At 42.0% G+C, this 21,300-nt stretch overlaps 1 protein-coding gene across 1 annotated transcript in view; it reads left to right on the top strand.

The window, feature by feature from the left end:
- Positions 1-20,814, top strand: part of peak1 (pseudopodium-enriched atypical kinase 1) — a 77,327-nt gene extending 56,513 nt beyond the window's left edge. The window contains 4 exon segments of the mRNA XM_088340671.1: positions 3,614-3,825; positions 12,084-12,829; positions 16,451-17,624; positions 17,627-20,814. Coding sequence (XP_088196797.1) covers positions 3,614-3,825; positions 12,084-12,829; positions 16,451-17,624; positions 17,627-17,703 — 2,209 coding nt within the window. The 3' untranslated portion in view covers positions 17,704-20,814.
- The last annotated feature ends 486 nt before the right edge of the window (positions 20,815-21,300 follow it).

Below are 21,300 nucleotides of genomic sequence, written 5' to 3'. Positions count from 1 at the left end.
CTGTCACTTTAACATGTGACTCGGCTTACTAAGTTGCTTTTGTGAGGCTATACCTTTTGAGTGGAGCACAAATCACAAGTGACAAATGGATACGGGGACCATTTTATGTACCTTAAAAAGCGCTAACGCAGACCATTTACTGGTCGTTTAGCTTTTTTACTAAAATATGAACGGTTATTTACATAAAAATGCATTCTCATTTCTCTATCAGAAAGATATTTCGGCACTTTTTGCTTCACTCCAATATGAACTCCCTTATACGTTTTGGGAATGTGAATCCAATTCCTGAGTGGTGTAGTCAGCTGTTGTGAGAGTCGAGAAGCATTTTCCCACGAGTATGTGACATTTGAATTTTTTTCGTAGCTGTAATTCTCCGACTTCTCACATTCTACAGCACCTTCGTAAAAGCCTGAGCCATTGCTAAGTAAACAAAGCGGTCCATCGGTGGTAAACCAGTCTTCGGACCACTTCTTCATGCTACGTAAAGAGTTAACTATGCTATCATTTTTTTTCCCCTGACTGAGGCCGTTTTATTAGCACACAGTAGGCGTGCTCTACCGTGTTAGCAAGCACACATCACCTTACGCAGGTAGGAAGATTTGGCGGCGACGAGGCAAAAACCAGCAAGAAAATGTTTTACCAGATGTGTTCGTCTTTACAAGGGGATTTTCTCTTCATGTGATAGTCAAGATTCACAAATGGGAAGCTGCGTAAGCCAGTACAGTGGGTGAGGACAAAACTAAATATTTTTTCTGTCAACTGTGTGTTTCTCATTGGCTCCAGTAACTGAGGAAAAAAGTCCTGGGGACGATGTGATATAGTGAGAGGTTTTGTATAAATTTAATTAATTTTCAGTGGTTCAGTCAAGCAAAGAAAACAGAGTGCACAATAAACTAGCTTTCATGCCACCTCAACAAGTTAGATCCTGACTCTGAAACGTGTAGCAGCCGTAAAGGTATTTCTGGTGTCAAGGTCCCTCCAGCTGTATATGCAATCTTTCCTCTACACTCATTGTTTGAGACATATCTTGTATTCGAGTTGTGCGGAATCTCACCTTTCATTTCAGGGCCTAGGACTGTTATTGTACTTTGGAATATAGTGTTTGTAAAATGTGTTACTAAGTCATTCCTTTAATACGGCAGTTAGCTTTTACACCATATTTATGTTAAGTATGTTGAGTGGAAAGGTTTTGCCGTGTGGCGAAACTTTGGGATTTATTTACTTCAGACATGCTGTGCCATGTTTCAGTGACCTTAGAGTAAAAGTTGAGTGCGCAGGCTGGGGCTTTTTTTCTGTTAGTCATTTGAAAATTGAATAATCGAAACGTTTCCCAAAGTAAATGACTCATCTGATTTTGGATCATTCGAGTGTCTCGACAATGACTAGGTTTACATGCAAGCAATAGTCTGATTGAAATGGGAATATGGGAATTCTGGAGTAATCCGAATGACTCGTGTACGTGCCTACAGACAGGCATATAAGCCCATTTACATTTCATTTGCGCGTATTCTGATTACAAAAGCAAAGCAGGAGCAATTTCATTGGGCAAATATGTGTTCTGACATTTAACTTTTAACATAAAGTAAGAGGTTTCTTTTATGTCAATCTCCACATTCAGTGAGGTACCTTGCTTGTTTTGTCCACGCTCCAAAAGTGAGCTCCATTGCTGTTCACAGGGTGTACTTTAACGTGGATAGATAGATAGATAGATTGATACTTTATTCATCCCCGTAGGGAAATTCACACTTCCAGCAGTCTACCCCGTTGTTTATTAACAGATGAACATGATGCCCTAGGGGTGCTTGTAGCAAAGTGGATGACGTCACGCCAGTCCAAAAATTCGACATCCCTGCGGCAGATGGAAAACTTTTCTTTGTGAAAATCCAGGGATACACAACCTCGTGTTAGCATATCCGCCTCCTCTCCGATTCCCCCCGGCTTTCGTGTCTCTGTTTAGCGGCGTTGAAGCCGGATTGCTCCGGGTAGCTCCAGGTGGCTACACGTTAGCGTCCGGAATGCTAAACGTGAGCCACGTTTCCGCAAAACACAGCAACTGCGCTCCCTGTGCGCTTCGATGTTTTCCACCAGCACTCGATGATCTTATTTGGTCGTGAGTTCGCATTTACCATGATTACGGATGGTACCGAAGACTTATAACGCCGCTAGCCGCTTCGCTAGCTCCGGCTTTTCTTCCACGATAGGCCCCTTCATCACGCCGGCACGAGAATTTTTCAGGGCAAGGAGTTGAAATTCCTTGAATACACGCATTTCTTGTGCGTTAAAACCCATGTCCATAGGATAGAAGTAATCCATAGTGTAGTTGTCAAAACGGGAAGAAAAAACACCGAAGATAGGAGCAGACAATAAAACAATAGGGCAGCTGCTGGAAAAGGCAGCCGCTCGTGGCAGCGCCGCTTTGATCATTTGATTGCCCAAAGCTCAGATTTACGCTATATATGGATGAATATAACTGTGGGATTTTTGCCATTGGTTCAAAAAAATAAAATCAAAATTTCCCCGAGAAGTTGAACAATACACATGAGGCTTTTCTAGTGAGTTTTTTGGTTTGAACAATTTTATTGACACTTAACAGCAATTAAACACATTAACAATTTCATTATATCATATTCTAACAATATGAGGTTTGAACAATTTTTATCAACACTTTTAACAGCAATTAAACACATTCACAATTTCACCATATCATATTCTACAAGATTTCTGGAGGTAAAGTGAAAGTGTGACATTCTGCCTTTGCTCTTTATTTCCGCCAAAGCTTTTAGTTCTTGTTTGATCGCGTCCTTCTTTCATCACAGTGCTCCCCTCCTTCTTTCATCACAGTGCTCCCCTTTATGATGAATCGAGGGTTGTTTCTTAAAATGGCCACCCCATCGTCACGGTCCTCACCCAAATCACTCCACAATGAAGGGCACGGCCAAATCTAAGAGTTTGCTTCATTTTTGTACTAAAGGTCTTAATGTGCTTTGGGGCATAAAAATATCCCGAATGAGGACAACTCATACAATTTAAAGCCAGAGGTTGATTATTTATAAATACATCCCAGAATATTATGGATGACATAGTTCCATATACTGTAAGTAGAGTCCTAGTTGTAATTACTGTTGCTGTTGTGTAAGATCTACCTCTGCGTTTCATATCAAAGGAACACTTCACAACATTCTTCTATTTTTTTAATTGGTTGGTTGGATCCCTTAACCACAAGCGTCTTAGGGGCACCCTTGATTCCTGGGTGACCTGGGCAAGTACAGCCCGTTGGTGCCCACCCCTCTCTAGGCCTACAAATGATTCCACCCGGGCTCGAACTAGCGATCTTTCGCGCGTTAGGCTAATGTGTTAACCTCTGCACTACAGAAAAGCATCTTTTGTCAAAGGCAATAAATTAGATGACGTCATTGACGTTCATAGCCGACTTAATCCCTTTTTTAAAAAAATATTCACTACCTGAATAAAAATTCTAATCAGTTTTTGAAAACGAAATATTGTGGATAGCATTTGTTCCCAATTCTTTTAAATCACCCTCTGGATCAATAATCAATCTAAGTTTAATCCCACCAACACATCCCTTGCTAATCATCTCATTCCATCCCTGCAGCCAGATACCAGGCCTTGCCAACAACGTGGCAGCAACCCGGGAGCTGCCCACTGTCACTCCACTTCCCGCCACAGTGAATCTGAGTTTGGTGCTCGGGGAGGTCAGAGAAGCCATCGCCAACCAGGCCATCGAGCGTAGCGCCAGCATTGACGAAGATGACGGCAACCAGTCTCCCGCCTCCAGCCGCTGCAGCGCCACCTACAGTAACCTCGGTAAGGATGCTTGCAGTAGGGATGCAACTCACGACCATTTTAACAGTTGACTCGTCACCGACTGTCAAGTCATTTCAAGTCATTTTTATTTGTATAGCCCTAAATCACGAAGAGTCTCAAAGGGCTTTACAGATTGTTACACTATATTACACAGACTATTTTCAACCGACAAGAGGAGTAGGTTATTCGTATGCAATGGAGTAGAAGTGAGTTTTAAGTTTAGATTTAAACATTTCCACTGAGGTTGCAGATCGGATCTCAGGGGGAAGAGCATTCCACAGCACCGGTGCCCGGATGGAGAACGCTCTCGAACCAGCAGAAGACTTCTTTGCTCTCGGGATCATCAGAAGACCAGCACTCTCAGATCGTAGGCTTCGGACCGGGACATAGTGGCAGATCAGATCTGAAAGATAAGAGGGAGCAAGTCCATGTATGATTTTGTACAATACTAAGAGAACCTTGAAGTCACATCTTTGGCTAACTGGGAGCCAATGCAGGTTAGCCAAAATCGGTGTTATGTGATCGTACTTTTTTGTCCTAGTTAAAAGCCTCGCTGCGGCATTTTGTACTAGCTGAAGAGAATTGATTCTGGACTTCGGGAGACCGGAGAGTAGTGCATTACAGTAATCGAGACGGGAGGTAACAAATGCATGAATTATTGTTTCCGCATCAGACTGAGACAGTATTGAACGGATTTTAGCAATGTTGCGAAGATGGAAGAAGGCAGTTCTAGTAATTTGCTTTACATGCATCTCAAAGGATAGATCAGGGTCAAATATGACACCTAAATTTTTAACTGAGTCACTCTGTGTGATGTGACATTTGTCAATGTTCACAGCAGTTTTTGAGAATAAGTCACGGCATTTAGAAGGACCAATGACTAACATTTCGGTCTTTTCAGAGTTAAGACGCAAGAAATTGAGTGACATCCACTCTTTTATCTCAGTGAGACAGGCCTCCAAATTTCCACAGTTTAGTGTGGAAGATTCCTCCAACGGAAGATACAGTTGAGTGTCGTCTGCGTAGCAGTGGAAGCTGATATTGTACTTGCGAATAATATCACCTAATGGAAGCATGTAAATGTTGAAAAGTAGGGGGCCGAGCACTGAACCCTGCGGAACACCGCAGGTAACATTAAAGGGCTCAGATGTCGTTTCACCATATTTAACACAGTGCGTCCTATCTGAGAATCTGAGAGGTAGGATCTGAACCACGAGAGGACGGTTCCTGAGAGACCAATCCATTTTTCCAACCGTTCTAGTAGGATATTGTGGCGCACTGTGTCAAAAGCAGCACTAAGATCCAGCAGCAGCAAAAGTGATGAAGCGCCAGAATCCATTGACATTAGGAGATCATTTGTTACCTTGATCAGAGCTGTCTCAGTAGAGTGGTTAGCCCTGAATCCTGATTGCATGGATTCAAAAAGGTTATTCTCAGATATGAAAGCATTCAGCTGCTGTGCCACTACTCTTTCGAGTACTTTAGAGAGGAAAGGTAGGTTTGACACAGGTCTGTAATTACTTAAGATTTCTGGATCAAGGTTGGGTCGTTTCAGTGTGGGTTTAATAACGGCGGACTTAAAAGCTGCTGGAACTACACCTGAGGAGAGTGATGTATTTATAATATTTAGAACTGAAGGCCCAAGGACGCTAAAAAGACTTTTAATAAGTGAACCTTGGAGCGGGTCGAACTGGCAAGTTGTCGGTTTGGCCGCATTCACCACTTGTTTGAGATCATCAAGTGACAGTTCACTAAAACCGGCCATTTTCCCATGGCAGCCACCCTGTCGTGCATCTGTAAATTTCAGTCCTTTAATACGTGTGGTACTAACAATATCTTTTGCAATTTCTTCCTGTATGCATTGAATCTTCTTAGTGAAGAAGACCATTAAGTCCTGAGCAGAGTGTGTCGAACTATCTGCGATAGTCTGTTGCGACTGTTGAAACAATAAGTTGAATTATCGGCTGCTTTTAAAAAAAAATTAGAAATTTAGGAAGAAGTTGATTTAACTATGCAGAAAATAATTTTTAAAAATAGAAAATTTTTTTTTTTTTTTTTTTTTTTACATAATGCAGATTTGTAGAAACAACAATCGGGCGCAGTACTCGGTCGGTAGGGACGTAAATCCACAAATAAACCTCTGTTCATTTTTTAGGGACAGGCGAATAAATAATAAGTGAAAATCAAGTAAACATGTATTATCCCTGTAAAACAAGAACGGCTTCAGTAGCAGCAGTAGAACAGTAAATAAAACAAATATGTGAATTTTGTGAAGTACATTCAGTGGTCAACTGCGAAGCCTGTAACAAAAGGACTTGACGTTTCTCAACACAGATCCCCCCCTTCCTACAATTGAGATAGGTTCAGAACGATTGTTCGTAAGTTGAATTTGTTCGAAAGTTGCTTCAGTGCTATATTTTGTATGTCTAAGGTTTGTATAAGGATGTTTAAGGCTTGTATAAGTAACCTATATTGTTTTGTACTGAAAAATAAACATTTCATAAAATAATATGCTCTATCAAGATAAATAAAGTGATGTTTAACTTACTTTTGGAAGATGGGCTTCAAGAGTTATGTGACTTCCTCCTCCATGGTAAAAAGTGGTTGAAAAAAAAGCGATCCAACCATTTTCTCAACCCCATCAAGCTTCCTTATTCCTATTTCTTTTCAAATGAAACGGCTCGCCTCTCCTTTACACTTTACACCAACCATATTGAATGGATGCACGAGATATTAATCAATAAAAATGTCAAAGTTCTAAGCGCTGGAGATACAGTATACAGTAAGACCTCGGTTATCGCGCGGTTAATTATTTTTTAGACCCGGTTAATGGGGACCAAAACCACCCGCAAAAAGTGAAAATCTGCGAAGTAGCGTCACCCCTTCAAAAAAAAAAAAAAAAAAAGAAGATCTCATCTCATCTCATTATCTGCACCGCTTATCCTTATTAGGGTGACGCCGCGTCCGCCGAACTCGCTCCGTTGCGCGGCCTGGGAATGACCTCCGCCATCGCCCCCTCCCCCGCCCCATCCAGCCGGCCGCCTTATCCCGCGTCCGCTGACGTTCCGCCGAAAAAACCCGCAAAAAGTGAAAATCTGCGAAGCAGCGACGCCCCTTCAAAAAACCATTTTGAAGGGGCGTCGTAATGGCTTTTTTTAACCATTACCGCGAAGCTCTGAAGCCGCGAACCGCGAAGTAGCGAGGTCCCACTGTAGTATGTTCACACAAACTGGGAAGAGGAAGCTGGATTTCTTCTTCGGGGTGGATTCTGGGTGACCTATCACAGCGCCACATGCCGGTAGCGGCAGAAAGAAGTACTACATTACTGTCCTCTACTCGGAAAAAGGTGAACACAATACAAAATCTTACTTACAGCAGCAATGCCCGGATATCTTTTTGAGGTCCCGAATTTTTTTTTTCGTATCTACCGTTTTTCGTAACCCGAATGTCCGTAAGTAGGGGGGCGTCTGTAGTTTGTAATAAAACGGTTTTAACAACTGACATTTGTCGTTTTTGACATTTTAATAACTCACGTTTGTTCATCGGTCTCCATGCATGTAATTTCAAATACGTTTTTCAGGCACGGTCCTGAATAACGCTTAAGCTCTCACAGTGAAATATATATGTATAAAACATGTAATGCATGTCCTCAAAACCATATATGCTTGAACCTTACATGAATCTTACCGAGGCATGTCAGACTCCATTTATTTCAACTGGCCGGAGTGTTCTTTAAGTGTTCATGCATCACCGAGCTACTGCCATCATTCGCAATGTCTGCTTTACAAACTTTGCAAGTTGCTCTACGCAAATTCTTACAAATTTTAGAAGTTTTGGTATGCGTTCATGATGTTGATGCCGCCATTTCCAGATGTTTATGTTACTGCTCGAAGCAAAGATTCTATTGCACAAGACCGTCTCTCAGCAGAGATTATTTTCAAGTATGTTTTTGTAGTGGGCAGCACGGCGGCACAGTGGTTAGCGTGTGTTTGGCACAGTTCTGAGGTCATGAGATCGAACCTTCCTGTGTGGAGTTTGCATGTTCTCCCTGTGCATGCATGGATTTCCTCTGGGCACTACAGTTTCCTCCCACATTCCAAACATGCATGTCAGGTTAATTAGTGACTCCAAATTGTGAATGAGCGATTGAGTTATTTGTCTGTGTGCCCTGCATCTGGCTGGCAACCAGTTCAGGGTGTCCCCTGCCCACTGCCCGAAGACAGCTGGGATCCAGCACCCCCGCGATCCTACTGAGGATAAGCGGTGCAGAGTGCATGAATGAATGTTTCTGTAGTGCAGTGGTTAGCACATTTGCCCAACACACAAAAGGTCCCCGTTTCGAGACCGGAAGGAAACATGACGCCAAAGACACCACAGTAAATGCTGCCCCGATGACCCTACTGGTTAAGTGAACATACAACCAACCAATCGCGTATTTATATGCCTCTCTTTGGGGAAAACATGCCTGGCGTCAATAGTCTATAATGGAATTATTTTCTTGTCGACAACATCGACTGATGGTTGCAACCGTAGCTTGCAGTAGTACTTTCATTTGCATTTTAAATTGACGTTACTATTATTGCTTTTTTTTGTTGTATCTTACTGTACTGAATTGTTTTGTCTCTTTGTAACAGTTTGTTTCTTCACGGACTCTAGACTAGAGATTTTAACGTGGCAGTTTCCTGTAAACGTACTTGCTACACATGGTAGCGCTTTGAGAAAAAGAAAAAGGGAGAGTTAGTCATCGTTGTCAAGCGTTTTTAACTGACCACTTGAAACAGGGAAAGTTGCTGTGTGAGTGGAAGATTACAAAGCGGTGGGAAGCGTTTGCGGGGCAGAATTGCACTGCAGCCTACACACGCCACGAGTGCTTATGAAATGTTGGGAATATGTTCTGGTCAAACATTGATTGGAGGTCATGCAGTTCCTGTAGTTCTGGTGGCTTAATGCATCTTTACTACAATTAATGAGCCAAGAGTTGAATCTAGCATGGTTCCGTATGTGTTTTTGTTTTTTTATTAGTGGTTCACAAGATTTGATTAGAGGTCTATCAATTGACAATTAATGATTATGAGAAAAAGACGAGATCCAAATTATCACACAATTTTTTTTTTGATTGGTTATTGTTGTGATTTATTTATTCATGCTCAATTTTTTATCATGGCCAGGGGGCTTCAGACAAAAAATACATTTTGGACAATTCTGGTTCATTTTAAACTATGTTGCATGTTAAGTTCCATTGTCCTCCTTTAAACGAACCAATCAATCAATTTATGTAATGGTTTGACTGGGGCTTAGCCCAATTAGTTCCCCTTTCCCTCAGTTTTACCTCTAAGCAGACAATGTTTAGAGGGAAAATCCAAATCTTTTGCAAAGAGTAGGAAGAAGTGAAGTGTAAGGGATAAAAGCCTCTTTTCACAAAAATAGGTCGGGAGCGCCCTAGCTTCTCCCAAGCCATGGCTTCAGAGGGCTCTGTTGGACAAAGAAAAGCACAGAGACGAGGACAGGTTGTTGTGATGAAGAAGAATATTCAAAAGTGAAGCGCAGTATTTTTCTGGCAGTATACTTATTTCTTTGTCAAATTAAACTCTAAAGTTTATTGTTGTAACTAGTTCCAATATTACTGTTTTAAAATGGGTGAAATTTAAAAAAATAAGGGAAAAAAATTGATGTCACAACAAACACAGCTCAAATTGATGACTTGTGAATCAGAAAATATGTCCATAATTCCTAAAAAGGAATCTTCCCCTTGACTTCAACAAAATTGTGGAAGTGTAAGGTGGTGGAGGGGAAAGATTAACAAGAAAATGTGTCTAGGTGAAAGAGGAAGTAATTGGGATGAGCCCAAGTCTCATAAAGAAGATTCCCTCTTTGAAGTGAAAAACGGTAGAATACACTCGGTAAATAAATTTCATGTTCTTTTCTTTTTTATTCGTAGGTTATTCTGATTCTAGCCATCTTGAGGTCATTGAGAAAAAGATAAAAAGATATGTTCTGCCTTAGGTGATAATCATTCAATGGTAAGCATCAAGACTTTTCAGAACAAAACCTAGATTCTTTAGTTCTTGGTCCATGTTTGCCTTCATTTATCTCTAGCATGTTAGTATGTGCCTCCCTCACTTGTTATTAACTGAGCACAGCAGTGGGAGGCACAGCGCTCGCCGTCTCACACAGGGAGAAAGTATTAACGGGAGCTACATCAGAGACATCTTTGGGATGGAAGCAGACAGAAACAGTGCAGAAAAACTACATTCCTTTCAATTTTTTAAACATTGGAGCACTTGAGGTAGGCTTAAACTCGTTTACACGATTTTGCTTGTTGTGCATCGCCTTTACCCATTCAAGCCACCCACTTATGACATCGCCTTTCTCTCTGAACCATAGCAACAAGTGAAATCATGTCATGACTCTTATCTTTAGCGGTAGATTTTTTTCAAATATCTTTATATGTGATGGGTTTACCAGGAATGCTCGTTCATTGTCTATAATTTTGATAAAGGCTGGAATGTTTACACTAAGCCAGCTTCACCCGACATTCTTTCTTATTTGTTTGTTGTTTATTGTAATAAATTCAAGTAGCACTATCTATCGACCGCTCGTTCTAACAGCTTCGGTAAACAAGCTTTGTTCCCACGATGGCTTTTAAAGACCTGTGTTTGTTAAAATGTAATGAACATTTTATTATTTGTTTCATCAGATTTTACCAATGTGAATAGCCCAGTGTTAATAAGTCAAGCAGGAATCTAAGAGTGCGAGACACGCTTGGATTAAAGCAGATGCATTAAATATATTCGTCCCGGGGAGGATTAACAAAAGCCATTTGCTTCATCCTGACTGCTCGGTCTTAAGGCATCCGTTTCTTTACCAAGATGACGGCCTAAACGCGACCACGTGGCCTATGAATCTGTACATTAATAATGTAAACGGGAAGTATAATTGATCAGATGTGATGATGATCTTTGTAAATTTAGCCCCCAACAATTTCATGTTGCTATGCCCCCCTCAAAACAGTATAATGTCACATCACAAGTTCTACCTTTTCCATCTTATGTGCCATCTGGCTGCCTGGCACTGGATTTTGCCCCTTCAGTCACTTGCAACACCCTCATTTAAAATAAGGTCACTTCTTCCAGCAGCCTCTTTAAGCCTGCCGACCAAGTAGCAGGGGGTAAGACTCGTGTCCAGCTCCCTCACGTGCCGCCAGCACGCTACCTCCTGTCAAGCTGTGCAAGGTCCGCCTATCATTACTAATGTTGGCAAAAAAGATTTCTTAGTCCTTTTTCCTCAAATTAGCTGTGTTGATTTTATTACGGATTATTGCAGTATAACAGTGGTCGGCAACCAACGTGCCGCAGACTGGTTACTGGTTATTTTTTACATGTTGACGTTTTACTTACACCGCTGAGTTTCAGACTGAACTTGAACTGAGGCTTTGAGGTCGTATGTTTGATTCAAATCAGTGCGGTTTGCACAGGCGGGAGCAGTGGCCTGTCACAGGGTTCACCTGTCACCGAAGATACAGTCAGGGGATGAATGAAACCAAAATGTTGCCCTTATAGCCAATCAGCGTGGAGAATGGTCAACTATGTTGTGCTATAACGACTGTAAACAAAACTTGCCCCTATGGAAAAACATTTTTGGCTATAGAGTTGGAGAATGCATGGATCCATAACAGACCACATAACAACAACAAGCTTTTTGCAGGGTTAGTTTATTGTGTAAGTTTGTATTTATTACTCTGCACGCGGATCGGCTTGACGTTTGGGTTTAAACATTACAATCGCGGCCAGAGTGTGTTCCTTTTAGCTCATCTACCTCACAGTTCAATTCCAGCTACCGAACTACTTGTGTGGGGTTTGCATGTTCTTCCCATGCTCTCGGGCACACCGGTTTCCTCCCACATTCTAAAAACATGACTGGGATGGGCCTAGCACCCCAGCGACCCTCGTTAGGGTTAGCAGTTTGGGAAATGAACGAATGTGATTTGGGTGCGATTTTACGAGGACATCTAAATGTTCCACATGACTACACAGTGGATTTCCTCACATTATTATTATTTATGTTGCCATTGTTATAAATGTTATAATTGTTGTTATTTTTATTTTAGAGAAAGTACAAACATGTCTAATGCCGCCATTAGGCCAGGCCGTAAAAATATTGTCAGACAATGAACCAGTCAGTGTTATAGAAAAGGTTGCCGCTGTACATTACATCTATTGAAAAGTATGAGTTTTGAATTTTTTTAACTTTTCATGCAGGTCAGTCAAGAGCCAACATGATCCCGCTGAAGCAGCCGCGCAACATGAAGGCATCCAACGATACCCTGGCGTCCATCGATCTCGATACCGAGCTACCGGCCCTGAAGGACACGCCACCACCCCTGCCCAAAAAGGCCGTCCCTCGCTCCATCACCGAGCCCAGCCTCGCCGCCAAGGAACCCCACCAAAGTGCCTTCCGACCCAGGGCGGAGGCCAAACCTGGCGGCAGCAACCTGAGTGTTGCCAACCCCCTTTACGACTTGGACACCACCTGGGAGACGGCAAGCCAGAGCTCCTCTGTCGGCACCCACGATCAAGAGAGCGGCGACTCCCTGGAGCGTCCATCGGCCGCAGTCAGCAAAGCCCGTCCAGCTAACAGCACGTCATCGCTGGTGTCTGGCGGTTCGAGAGAGAGGAAAATCTACCCCAGCACCGAGTCCCTCTCCGGGAAGAATCGCAAGGCAGGACCAAGCGCCAAGCATACCAGGCCGGCGCTTTACCGGGGACTGGACAGCTGGGATGAGGTGGTGGGCAGGATCAGGGGCCTCCACACGGACACCCTCCGAAAACTGACGTCCAAGTGCGAGGATCGTTTCATGGCGGGCCAAAAAGATCACCTCAGGTTTGAAACGGACAGCTGGTCCGACTTCAGGCTGACCACTGGGACACCTTGCTGCGAGGCGGGAGATGCTGTCTATTACACTGCTTCCTATGCCAAGGACCCGCTGGTCAACTATGCTATCAAGGTCAGATGTATTTTATTTAAGACAGTTTCTATAGATGCCACACCCTGCCTTGCATCTGTTTTCCAGGGGGAAGCAATAGTTTTATATCTTGACAAGCACATTGTTGAAACTGTCGCTTGTGTATGCAATACAAGAAAACCACAAAGTGCTGAACTCAGCACGGTGGGCACCTTCTTATATTTGAACCCTTGTTGCACTTGCACAGATAGGGAGATGCTAAAAACGATGAGGTTCCCATTGACGCTCTCTCCCTCCAGTGTTCTCAGCAAGTTTTATTCCAACACTAAAAATATGTTTTATAAATGAGTAAATGTGTGATGATAATATAAAATCTTTGACAACTGGCCATTCTTGAATACTGTGGGACCTCGCTACTTTGCGGTTCGACGTTGGCGGGTTCAGAGCTACGCGGGCCTAAAAAATAATGATAAAATAAAAATTATTATTTTTTTGTTTTTTTTAAGCATTTTTGAAGGGGCGTCGCTACTCCGTGGTTCCACGTTCGCGGGTTCAGAGCTTCGCAGGTCTAACTAATAATAATAATAGAATAAAGCATTTTTGAAGGGGCGTCGCTACTTTGCAGATTTTCACTTTTCGCGGGTGGTTTGGTCCCCATTAACCACGATAACCGAGGTCTCACTGTAGTTCCAAATTTATGTTTCACCAATGCCACACACTTTCAATGTTCCAATTTAGTTTAATTATAAAGATTTGTTCTAACAGCACTTTTTATCATATATATTTATATATAAAGAATAAAAACTCTATACTGCCACCTTTTAACACTTGGATCTCAATTAATGCTCACAGTTAAAGACAAAAAAATACTGCCAAAATATTTGAATATTTCAAAATGGGGAAAGGTAGGTTAAAGTAAATACATGTAGCTTATGGATAATTACTACAAAAATAGTCTAGGATCAGTTAATCTCACTCCTGCTTTTCCACGGGCCACAATGTCATTGGTATTGGGAAAAGATGTTATGTTACCTATTGTTTATCATGTTTGTGTATTGTAATGCTAAGTGTAATTCACCCTCGTCATCCTGAAAAGGGGATTACCACTTGTGAGGTCCCTTCTCAAGGTTTCTCTTTTCCTCACGCTGAGGTTTTGAGTTGTTCCTTGCCCGCATGTTGGTTTAAGATCAGGTAATTGTGTCATTGTAATCCTGTGCAGTCCTTTGAGACATTTTTGTGAATAAGGGCTATATATATATATATGTGACTTGACTTGAAAAGATGCAATTGGATAGCTCCAGTTTGATGTATTGTCAGGACAATTTTAATTTATTTTGATATCTCATCCAAGAGTTGCATTGTTGTTGCTCTATGTGGTCTTCAAGATGCAAAACAGATCGGCCGTTCTCATTACTAATACCGGATATGAAATTCCGCGCTTTTCAAAGCTTTGCTTTTGTATTAATGGGAAGACTCAAGAGACTGATTTTTTAAATCATGCCCATACAAACACTTTGCAATCCTCCCCAACATCACTTTCATTTGAGCTGAGCATTTAGCGATATTTTTTTAAATTTGGCTGGAGCTCCAAAGTATTCAAATTTTTCTGTGTCTAACTTGTAAAATATGTGCTAAATAATGTTTGTGCATCTACAAATAGATTGTCAAACCCCATACCAAGCCATTTTATCATGTTTTTAATACTATTTGGATTTAAGGGAACTATCACTATTGTATTTTCAATCAATTTTTCAAAAGTAAATTTTACTGCCCACCAATATAGAAGATTATCATGTTAATATCAATGACAATAAAGACAATTCTAATTCGATAATTGTGCTTAATCCAGATAAACTACAGTTATGTCAAAACAAAATCCAAATCCAAAAAGTTTTGGTTTTGGTCATCTTAAAATAGTTAATCGGTGTTGAGCTTTTTTTTTTTTTTTTTTTTTTTTACAAAATATTAACCAATCTCAATTCTTAGAATTTACAGTTAATAGATAAACAAAGATGACATTTTTAGGTTCTAAGGTTAATATACATCTATAGGTCTCAGCCTGACAACAAGCTTTTTGGCATTTTCAGCATATCTGACATTTTTGGACCAAATAACTACCGTATTTTCCGCACTATAAGGCGCACCCCGAAAAAATAGTTTTTGGTCCTATTTTTGACATACATAAGACGCACCGGATTATAAGGCGCTACAATGGGAACGTCGACAAAACAGTCAGATAGTTCAGTCAAACTTATTACCCCCTTAACATTCCGAAAGCTTGCAAAGACGCAAATACATGTCGAGAACACGTGCGGATGCGGTGTCCGTACAATGTCACTCAAATGCATCGTTCCATCATTCGGACGGTTAAAGTCTTGGGATTCAAGAAATGCCACCCATTCCTTAGTTTCTATTTTCTTTTTCGCTCGCAACTTTACTGTACATATGAGAATAAACACTTGGAATTGAGTTTAATTAAAAAATGGACACTCCATTCCATCCATTATCTGCACCGCTTATCACAGAAACATCGAGTTCAGTCTGAAACAAGATACAGGGATAATATATATAGCCGGAGTAGCTCACCGAAGTCGTTGTGTTCATAATAATGTGCAGCCGTGGTCCTCTTATATCCGTGAGTGTAGTAAATCCAGGAGAATAAAATATTTACAAATGCAGAATAGTAAAAAATGCTTTCTGTAAGCCGTTAACCACGTGCTATACACATTCATCTTTTTCGGCCAATTGCAGGCTTTGTTTTGCCCTTTAAGCCTATGGCAGCCTGTAAATGATAAAAAGGATCCGCCCCTTGACCTCTGAATAACTTTAGCCAATAGTGATCGATTCAACTGATGATTGACACGTCTTTTTTGGCCAATTGCAGGCTTTGTTTTGCCGTTCAAGCCAATGCCAGCCTGAAAATGATAAAAAGGATCCTCCCCTTGACCTCCGAATGACTTTAGCCAATAGTGATCCATTTAAATGATGATTGACACATTGGTTAGCCAATGAAACACCGGTAAATAAATCCCAGCATACACCGCAGACTACTTGGCGTTCGGGGGAAAATCTAGTCGGCGGCTGCAAGTTAGTTGCAAGACTTTGCGAATTAATATTGATCCATAAATAAGGGGCACTGTATTATAAGGCGCATGGTCAGCTTTTAAAAAAAATAAAGGCTTTTAGGTGCGCCTTATAGTGCAGAAAATACGGTACTCAAATTTCAACGAACACTTGCATTTGTCATGCAACTCAGATAAAGCTTTAATGTTTTGCAGCCATATCAAGTTTATTTTAAAATATCTATCTGTCTACCTACCTTGGTCGTATCTTTCAAGAGGGGTGACCGACATGAAGACAAACACGTATACAAAAACAAAGAAAAGAAAAGAGGAAAAAGTAGCAAAAAACACAAAAAAAATTGACCATGGCCAACCCAAATGCCCAAACACCCAAACAAGTTAGGCACCTCGGCACCTAAGTCGGTCATGCTTTCGTCCCTCCAGATGAAACGGGACACAAGAAACCGGCCATGTCACTTTGTAACGAGCTGTAACAAAAAGTAGCTCTTAGCTTTAAAACGGTTTCTCACAAGAAAATATCAGGTTGTTTTTTTGCTCACTTTGGAGCAAAAATTAACAGGGTCCCTTTGTTGTTTTGTAGATCTGCCGAAGCAAAGTCAAAGAGACGCAGCAGCAGTTCTTCCACAGCTTGGCAGTGAGGCAGAGCTTGGCCTTGCACTTCAACATCCAGCAGGACTGCGGCCACTTTCTTGCAGATGTCCCCGGCAGCATGATACCCTGGGAAGAGGAAGCAGACCAAGAAGAGGAAACGGAAACCCTGAAAGAGGATGTCGAATCCCAAGAATCCAAACGTCCCAATGGCAAGTCAGACCAGACCTCAGCAGTGGACTCTGCCGGCCGCCTGAGGAGCCGAGTGGTGGTCATCACGCGCGAGGTTCCTTTCCAGACGGTAGCCGACTTTGTCCGCCAAGGGGTGTCCCGGCACACCCAAAACCCAGAGTTGTACGAGCGGCAGGTGTGTCTCCTGTTGCTCCAGCTTTGTTCGGGCCTGGAGCACATGAAGCCGTACCACGTGACCCACTGCGACCTGCGGTTGGAGAACCTGCTGCTGGTACACTGCCAGCCCGGCACCGAGCCCAACAACAACAGCGAATCATCGGCCGCTGCCAGCTCCACCTGTCCGGCCCGCCTCATCATCAGCAACTTCTCACAAGCCAAGCAGAAGAGTGCGCTGGTGACCACCGACCCCGGCACCCTGCGGGACCACTCCCGACTAGCGCCGGAAATCATCACGGCCACCCAGTTCCGCAAGTGCGACGAGTTCCAAACGGGAATCCTCATCTACGAGATGCTGCACAGGCCCAACCCTTTCGAGGAGACACCGGACCTGAAGGAGCAGGAATATACCTGGGCCGACTTGCCCCCCTTGCCGGCGCGCTCGCTGTACTCGCAGGGCCTGCAGCAGCTGGCTCGGTTACTGCTCACCGTCAACCCGTCGGAGAGGATACGGATGTCGGAGGCTCGGGCCTGCCTTCAGAGCTTGCTGTGGGGGCCCCGCGAGGATTTGTTCCAGGCTCTGGGTTGCAGCATCGCCTCAGGGTCCGCGTCCTCACCGGCCGCCGCCAGCCAGCGCCAGGCTACCCTCCAGAACTGGCTGGACCTGAAGCGCACTCTGATGATGATCAAATTTGCAGAGCGCTCCATGGACTCCGCTTTTGGCGTGAGCTTGGAAGACTGGCTCTGCTGCCAGTATTTGGCCTTCGCGACCACGGAGAGCCTGAGCCGGGTGGTACACATCCTGCAGCAACCGGAGCCCCTAAACCAGAACAGTCAGGGCATAACCACGCTCCCTTAGAACACACCTTCCATAGAACTGAGTCGCAGCCACTCTGAGTTGCTCTATGGTTGTCAAGGCAACAACTGCTTGCGTTAGTCCCGATACTGACATATTGTGTGGGCTATTAGCGTCACTAGCACCTGACGCTCATTCTCACATTGTTATAAGAGGATTGCAAGATCCATGTTAGACCGTCAATAATTTTCAAAAATGGTTTGGTCCAAAGGTATTCAGATAGTGACACCATCACAACCTTGATTTCAGTATTACGCAATAATGAGGCTTCATCATTTGGCTCTCGGTTGTAACCAAATTGTTGACAGTTGAATATTTTTTTAACGTTGAAAGGATCTCTTTACTAGTTTAACATGGCTAGATTATAAACTAAAAATGTTCATGTTTTTTCTGACCGACAACACTACTTCCTTTGCCCTCCAAAAATCATAATTGTTAATACTCAGCAAAACCTTTTGAGCCACTAGAGGGCGGCCAACATGTGCCACGCTCACTGTTGCGAGAAATATTACTTTAAATTAAGATATTAAACAGACCTTAATTTCTATTATCGATACTCAAAAATATTGTCTGTCCCTGTGTGCCCTGTGACTGGCTGGCAACCAGTTTAGGGTGTCCCCTGCTCACTGCCTGAAGATAGCTGGGATGGGCTCCAGCACCCCCGCGACCCTACTGAGGATAAGCGGTGCAGATAATGGATGGATACTCCAAAATACCAAGTACTGCATTACACAAATACTGGTTTTATTTCAAGTTATCAGTTTTAGTAATTTTTCCTCTAACAAAAATGTATTTGTTAATATTCCCTCAGAATTGCACGAAATGTATACAATTTTTTTATAATTTGAAGTGCTAGATTATAAAATGGCCACCAGAAGGCAGCCGAAACCGTCGTCGCTCACTGTTGCAAGAAATATTACCTTAAATGAAGTCTGATATCAACACAGATCTCGGGTTCTAGTACTGGTACTTGTACATATCTAATAGCAAGTACTGCATTGCAAAAATGACCGTTTTTGTATAGTTCAACTTTTTTTTAATATAATTTCAAGTCCTTGATTAGGGCACGACCACAAGGAAGCAGCCAAATCTGGTAACATTAACTTTTGCAAGATATATTACGTTGAATTAAGAGTGATATCAACACAGGTTCCGATTCTCGTCCATCACTAATACCAATTACTGCGTTGTGCAAAATAGCCAGTTTTATTCATTTCGCCTTTGTTGTTCATGTTATCGGTACTTGTGATTTGGAGTGATACCAGTATCGGCAGGATCTATGTTTTTGTGGTTGTTTTCCAATAAGGAACTTGAAAACGACCGTAAATTTTGCAAAAATGACGTACTGAGATTTCTAGGTTAACGATGTAAAAGCCCTAATTGTTACAGTGAGGGCTATATTTTTAAGTACTAGTATCGGTCTGAAAACTCTCATTGCTATTCATGAACCACAGTCATTATTCAACAGCGGTATTATTTGACATGATGGTGATTTATATTTGAAGAATTTATGATAAACGATCCAAATCAATCTTCCGTAGCCGTTGATGAAGCCGACGCCTGCCACAAATTGTCCGGTTATACATTGCCGGAACACAATTTACGATGAAGGCCAAAACAAAAACGTGATTTATTAGCAATCTCCAGATTTTTTGTTTTCAAGGTCATAAATCCTGATAGTCACCCTGATGCATTTTGAGATAGTCAAGAAATCAGAGAATACCTGGCCATTTGTTTGGTTTCTCATCAAAGAATGTGCAATGTTGTTGTTTCCCTCCCTGACTTTACTCCAGTCTGATTCTTCAAGTGAGTTTTGTTGGCACATAAAATGAAAATTCTCTCTGTGGACTTACAAAAAAGGGAACCACGAACCACTCGGTCTCACCAGTGGAGACTCTCGTCCATTCCACATCGCCTCTTTCGCCGTCCTTCTGGAACATGCAAACCGCTTTTCTTATAACCTGCAATTCTGACTAAGAACTCAAAAGGAACTGCCGTTATATAACCAACATAAGTTTTTTTTTTTTTCTTAGGGATGCACGATAACGTTTTTTCTCGCAATAGAGCTTCTGTAAACATGTGTCCAAAAAGTAGTTTTGGAGAGACTAAATCTTGACCTACCTCTACTTACGAATTTAAGTTCTGGGAGTCGCTTGGTAACCTGACAACTTAGTGAGTAGGGACTCATTTTGTATGTAAATGCACTAATCTATTCCAAGCTCCGCAATAGTACATTACGGTAATTTTTTGATAATGCATAAAAGGGCATCAGAACATGAAACAGATACATTTTAAAATTAGATTACCGCACAATGAAGATAAAAAAAAGAGGCACAGAATGTAAGAATGTAAAGAATGAAGGAAATAATACAAATATTCATTTACCTTTTTCCCCCACGATTCTTGAAAAACTGATCCAATAGGGTTAGTTCTGACAATCTGTCGGAAATGCGCCAGGGAGAAGTTGCGATAGCCTGACCTGTCAACACTTTCCTGGTAGATTCCTTTCCACAAATTTTGAAACTTCATGGACTTTTGCCAAAATGCCTTTAATCCGGACTGATTGAATGATGGCTGCGTCCTCCTCTCCGCCATTTTGCAGGAAACCCTCCTCCTTGACGTCTCTGACGGTGACACTAAGAGTATGCTGGGAGCACGCATGGGCACTATGTTGCCAGGCAGATTGTTAGCGATAGCCAGTTTGTTGACGTTCAGCAAACACTGGAATCGGCTAATGGCGCTCTGTACTACTGTATGTATTACTTAGTAGCCTGAAACGCCTTTGTAACTAGCGGTAATATTATCCCATTCAGGTTCTTTGTAACTCGAAACTTTCATATGCAGAGATATTCTTAAGTAGAGGTACCACTGTGTTTGTCAGTCATGACTAAACAAAAAGATATTTTTATGAACGCCGTAAAACTGACATAAATACCACAGGAATGATTATGGGTGTGTACATGTGAAAATACAGCACTTTTATACATAATACATCTACTCCAATACTGAATGGCGCACATGCCTTCACTCAGAACAATGTATTGCTCATTCTTATCAATTGGCATTGTTTTAGAAAGATAGATACTTTGTTCATCCCCGTAGGGAAATTAACACTTCCAGCAGTATCCCTGTGTTGAAAAATAAAATAATAATAATAATAATAATAATTTCCTTGTATTGTCATTCTGTGTAACAATGTACACAGAACGAAATGTCGATTGCACCTGACCCGTTGTAGCGAGCCGATGCAGCCGCAGCCAACAGAGGGCGCCGCCGACCACTTTTTAAGTCTTAGGAATGACTCGGCCGGGGCGCGAACCACCGACCTAAATAAAGATATAGAATACAAAATACCCAATACAACGTTTTTCTATAGAGTATTTAAATAGTGCTACAGAAAATACACACTAATAAAAATAGGGTAATTTGCAAATGTAAGGGTGGGGTTTAATGTGGGCTTTTACTCCCTGGGTGGAGTTAAAGGGCCCCGTGGCATGAGGAAGAAATGATATCCTCGGGCTTTTAGCTGTAAACATTAGTGTATATATAATACATCAACATTAATATGAATGCTGATACAGATGGGAAAAACAATTACAGCTGTAGAGGTCCTTTATATCGGAGCAACTGAAGCAAAT

This window comes from Urocampus carinirostris, chromosome 7 (genome assembly GCF_059441175.1).
Source record: "Urocampus carinirostris isolate Australia breed hairy pipefish chromosome 7, RoL_Ucar_1.0, whole genome shotgun sequence".
Lineage (NCBI taxonomy): Eukaryota > Metazoa > Chordata > Actinopteri > Syngnathiformes > Syngnathidae > Urocampus > Urocampus carinirostris.
This window is presented reverse-complemented; position numbering and strand designations above follow the sequence as displayed.